Source organism: Notothenia coriiceps, unplaced genomic scaffold (genome assembly GCF_000735185.1).
Source record: "Notothenia coriiceps isolate Sejong01 unplaced genomic scaffold, NC01 NC01_scaffold00026656, whole genome shotgun sequence".
In the NCBI taxonomy this organism is placed as follows: domain Eukaryota; kingdom Metazoa; phylum Chordata; class Actinopteri; order Perciformes; family Nototheniidae; genus Notothenia; species Notothenia coriiceps.
This window is the reverse complement of record NW_011359357.1, coordinates 1-5,350: the sequence shown is the minus strand read 5'-3', so window position 1 is coordinate 5,350 and position 5,350 is coordinate 1. Positions and strand designations below refer to the sequence as shown.

General features: G+C 40.9%; 1 protein-coding gene across 1 annotated transcript; it reads right to left on the bottom strand.

Annotated features, from left to right (window-relative positions):
* Positions 1 to 460: 460 nt before the first annotated feature.
* On the bottom strand, positions 461 to 5,326 carry LOC104957308 (unconventional myosin-VIIa-like). Its single transcript, XM_010784930.1, has 8 exons — positions 5,204 to 5,326; positions 4,580 to 4,699; positions 4,315 to 4,488; positions 3,586 to 3,813; positions 2,841 to 3,008; positions 1,726 to 1,843; positions 1,378 to 1,504; positions 461 to 653 (listed from the first exon to the last, which is right to left on the bottom strand). The coding sequence occupies exons 3-8, from the start codon at positions 4,462 to 4,464 to the stop codon at positions 473 to 475; spliced, it is 972 nt and encodes a 323-aa protein (XP_010783232.1). The 5' UTR covers positions 4,465 to 4,488; positions 4,580 to 4,699; positions 5,204 to 5,326; the 3' UTR covers positions 461 to 472.
* Positions 5,327 to 5,350: the final 24 nt, after the last annotated feature.

Here is a 5,350-nt window from a genome sequence, read left to right as displayed (position 1 = left end):
GGAGGTGACGCTACTCAGCCAATCAAATCGGTGCAGTCAGCACGATAGATTCAAACACACACAGAGACACGACACAAGAGGAGAGAAACAGTCGGAGTAATTTCAAATGGCGGAAGGTAGACAGCGAAAACAGAGCATTTAATTACATTTTCTCTTACTGGACCTCTTTGAAATGCAATTGAATACCCCTGCATTATAGCAACAACAACGACAATAATAATAATAATAATAATAATAATAATAATAATAATAATAACAGCAATAATAATTGGGAGGGGGGGCACTGCTGTTCTTATGTTCTCTGAGGGGAGGCTCACCTCCCCACACTTTGAAAACCCCTGATCTATAGGAATCTGAAACAGACTTAAAAGGATGTTTTGACATTTCTGTAGATTAAATGAACTTTGACTCTTCCTATTCAGTTCTTGGATTTTAAGGAAACACAAAATAATAAAACGTTCACTCCCCCCATTCAGGACTTACGGGGGTTGGGGTTGTCTTGCAGCGCGACCACAAACTTGGACCTCTTCCTGAGACCTTCCAGGAAGGTCACCACAAGGTCACGGATGTCCTCTGCGTTGTTGGAGTTGAAGGTGTACTCGTCTGCTTTTATTGTTGCTAGAGTGAAACTCTGACTCTGTAGCTTCCCTCCCCTGAAAGAAAGACAAGATAATATTTTGATTATCATCACCTATGTGACTAATATCAGCATTTTCTGTACAGCAGGTCAGCATCATTCCAAAACTGTTCAATTCAAATATAAAAGGTTTCCTGATCTGACCAGCTGCAATGAAGGACTGATTAGGTTTAGGCACAAACTTGGTTAAGGTTTGGGAAAAGTCAGTAGTTATTGTAACATGGTTTTTTATAAAGAAATATATGTATTGGGAGGGATGAACCCCTCTTTAATGGTCACACATGCAGAGCACATAGCACACAGTGGAATGTGTTCTAACTTCTAACCCATCCTAGTACCAGGAGTCTAGTACTAGGAGCAGATAACTACCTTGTTAAGGTTAAAGGGCCATGATGTCACGGTTAAAAAAGTGAATAGCTTTCTGTAGGAAACTGACTGCCGGTCTTTTACAACAAAGCTCACATTTTATGATTTTAATCTCTTTATTTTGCATTTGTTAAAAACTTATTTTAACAAAAACACATTTTTGTTAAAAGAAGAAAGAAAAAGGGGAGGAATTGCTAGGGGGAGACAATTTGTAAAGGAAATAAAGTAAAATAATAAAAACATGAAGAATTGGAAACAAGCAAGTGACAGACAGAGGGAAACATAGAAAGAGACAGCAGGGAGACAAAGGACGGAAAGAGTTTCCAAAGGAGCACGTAAACTGTTTATTGACTACATCTCCCAGCATGCCTCACCTGCTGCTAGAGACTGCAGTGATTTCTGGGAAGGACAGCTCCAGGAGGACCTGCTCCTGCTCGTCCACAAAGTAAACCCCGGTCCAGTTGACGGCCACGATCAGGTCGTTTTTAGGCAGAGCGGGACCTGAGACAGAGGAGTCATATTTAAATGTATTTATTATTTTAATCTATTTCTCATTGATGTTATTGATGTCTTTTTGTAAATATGAAATGAGTGCTGGAAGATAGAGCCTGATATCTAAGAATGTATTTGCCAACGACAGCTCCTCTTGAATGAGATGAACTATTCTCTCTTTGTTGTTGCTGTATCTGTGGTCAGGTGTGAACGAGGCTGCAGATTCTCACCTGAGAACTTGAAGGCTTCATAGAAGCGAGAGAACAGCAGAGGCCACTTGTGGCGAGCGAAGTCCACCACCTCCTCCTTCACCTTCTGAGGGTCGAACCTCTTCTGGGTGTAGATGCCCTGAGAAACATGGAGACAAGTTTCCTCTTTTAATATGTTAAAAGAAGGAGAGATAAGATGTTTCATTTGCCGATGGACATAGCTCCAATATGTACAGTGTGGCATCAAAAAGTGTTTAATGAATATGAAGAAACTGTCAGCATTATGTTGGATTTAAATGAGACACTTTTATTTTAAGTTTAGATATTTTTGCTTTAATGACATCCTTACATGAGCCTATACCTTTCTTGCATTTTCCTCTCATTTAATAATGTTTTATTGTCAGAGTTTATAGATGTTTTATCTTCACAGTCTACTGTATATTTTCTACTTTTTAATGCTGCTTTAATTCTAGTTTAATTTCTAGTATTGTTTATTTCTACTCTTTAATGTCTACTTATGTACAATACCTTGTTTTGCTTGTTATGCTGCTGCAACGCAAACATTTCCCAATTTGGGATCAATAAAGTACCTCTTATCTTATCTTAATAAAAATCAATGAATTAATCTGAAACCACTGAAGTTTAACAAATCCAGCCTTTTTTCTGTCAAGCAAACGTTTTAATATTTCAAAAAGATACCTTTGATGAGTACTAGCTTGCATCAAAAAATAACTTCCCTGTGAGCCGAAAACGATAAGATATATTTTTGGGTATATCTTCACGTACCTATGAAGCAAAATGTATTTCCTCTCTCACAAGAACACAGTGGTACGGCTGGCTGCTCTGTGTGGTTCAGCAGCTGTAACGTTACTGTATGTTCTCTATCTGGGTTCAACATGTAAGCAGACATTTCATTGACAAGACAAGCTGCCTGAACTTCTGGATGAAATGATAAGAGAGTAGGATTTCTCCTCTGAGAAAACATGATGTTAACATTTCACAGTAATCCATTTGATCAGTTCTGGGTTTAAGTTTAAGTCTGTCTAAGTTTAAGTTCCAGTCTGAACCATAGCTCTGAAAGAGCTTCCTGGCAGCCTGGCTGAACCTGTGAGATAACTGCAGGACACTGCTCCCACCTTCTTGTGAGCGGCCATGATTAAATGAGCCCATTTCTCCACCGTCCTGGAGGTGCTGATCTCTCTGTCTGGGATGTAGGAGGGGATGAGGCTCAGCAGGCGCTCCAGGAGTATTTCTGAACCGTAATCTACGTAATACTGCTGAGAGGCCAGCTCTGCCAGGTCATCCTGAGGACACAGACAGACACACTGTAGGGGAGGAAGCTCGGACACATCATCCTATAATAGAGCTGCAACTAACCGAAACCAAACAACACTGTGAAGGCAAGGGGAATGTAGGTAAAGAGAACTCAGTACTTTAGATCAATGCCTGGGTTCTTTCTGGTGCACGGTTTACATATTTATTATGTTGTGTTTATTTATTCTTATATGTTGTTTCATTATGTATTCAAGATGCCCTTTTAAACAAATAAAACATTTCCAAAGTGACGAAGTCAACTAGACACTTTAATATACATTTAAAAAAGAAAGAGGACTACTATTAAGCCCTAGTTTATATTCTGGAAAGCTAATTTGAGGGATAATTCAAAATGTAGGAAACACTTATTTGTTGTCTTCTGAGAGCTAGAGGAACTCTCTCATAATGTGTGATAGAGCCAAGCTAGCTCCCATAGTTCAAGTCTTTATGCTAAGCTACCTGGATGCTGAGTCTAGCTTCATACTAAGCGGCCATGAGAGTTTTATCAATCTCCTTTTCTCTCAGCCACAAAGTGAATAAGCCTCAATCAAAGAAATGAGGACGCACCCTGTCGCAGCGGTACTCTCCGAACTTCACCCCCCTGACGGTTTGTTGGTAGATGAGGTTAGTGGCGACCTGGTCATCCCCGGGGTTGTGCCAAGGCGTGAAGATCTCCTTCCTGAAGAACAGCCTCCAGGGGGCATTCCTCTCCTGGGCGCCCTGCTCCTTGGCGTACTGCTCACACTGCGACACAGCGTCCATCACGTGGTCGTTCCCGCTGCCCAGAGACGAGACCTGCAAAGATTCATCACTGCTGAGGCCGAGACTACCTGGGTTTACTGCTGGGTTAGTTCCTCCAGTGCTAAATGGTATGATATGTTTAACTGTCATACAAAATGTATCAATAAACATATTCAAAACATTGTAGTTTCAGTATTACTTGGCCAGTGAGAACATTTTGTCTTAATTCTTCAGTATATATGATATATGTGTAAGGGTTAAATCACTCATAAATATACTGAAAAATAATTGCTATCTGTTTTTTTTTCAACAAAAGTTAAATTGCTAAGGTTAAAATGTGTTAGTTAACTTACACTCCTTCTTCCTAATTTAAATATATTTTTTAAAACAACCTATAATAATACAATATCTTCAAAGATTTGTTGAACCTAGTTGAACCCTGCTTCAATGAAACGTCCATTCTCAGAGAGTGCCTGAGGCTTCAGTTGTTCTTCCCACACTGGTGAGAACAAATAGATGTTTTGACCGGAGGGGGCTTAAGGTTTCGAGGCCCACCTTGTCAAACAGAGCGATGTAGAGAGAGAAGCCGAAGCGGTCCCGCAGGTTGATCTTGTCGGACAGCGCACTGCAGAGCTCCATGGCTGTGGTGGCCGAGTCGGTCAGCAGCGTCTTGGTCGTGCCATCCATGAAAGTCACCGGCAGCATGATGGGCTTCTTCGACTTGGTGGCCTGGAAAATATTCCAGAACTTAATGTTTCCACTATCTTTCATTTTACGTCTATACATTATTTTCCTAAATAACTCTGATGGGTGTGTGTACCTGCAGCTCCAGCCAGGACGGAGGTTGTGTTCTCGTCCCGTTGACAAATGTCCGTCTCAGCCTCTCTTCACAGTACGGAGCGTAGCCCGGCGGCCCGCTGCTGATGAAGTTCCTCAGGTACTGGAGGTAAAAATACAAAACACAAAAGCTGTAAATTGCACACATACAAATAGCAAACAACACAACCGAAAATAAGATGAATTCCTGAGGTAGCATTCAGATGGCATATGTGGCTGACTGGGAAATACAGGGCTAAGACTGGGGCTCAACACCACAGCTGAGGCCAGATGATCTCACAAAGATATTCATGTCTATTCACACTCTTAACTTAAAAATGTGGTCCTGGTTGCTCAATAATCTCCACCATTCGACCCATAATAAGGGTTTTACACTCTGTAAGGGCTTTACACTTTGTCCAATAGTGCGTGGGTTTTAAAAGATAATAAATGAATGGTAATGATTCCTGCATATACCCTTATTAAGCTATAAAAAGGTAAACCTCTTGAATTGTAGATGTAGAGGATCCATTAAAAAAAAGACCCGACAGTGATAAGAAAATATGTTTTTTAGGATGTCTCCCTTCTGTATATTTAAATTGATAATAAAATGAAAAAGTGTCCTGACCTTGAGAAACTTGTCTGACGGGGCGAAGCAGCCGACACACAGAGAGATGAGGATCCAGCCGCGAGCGTGAGAGCTCTTAGACGGGTTCTGACTCAGCTGCTTACAGATCTGACAGTAGATCTCATCCCTGCCACACACACACACACA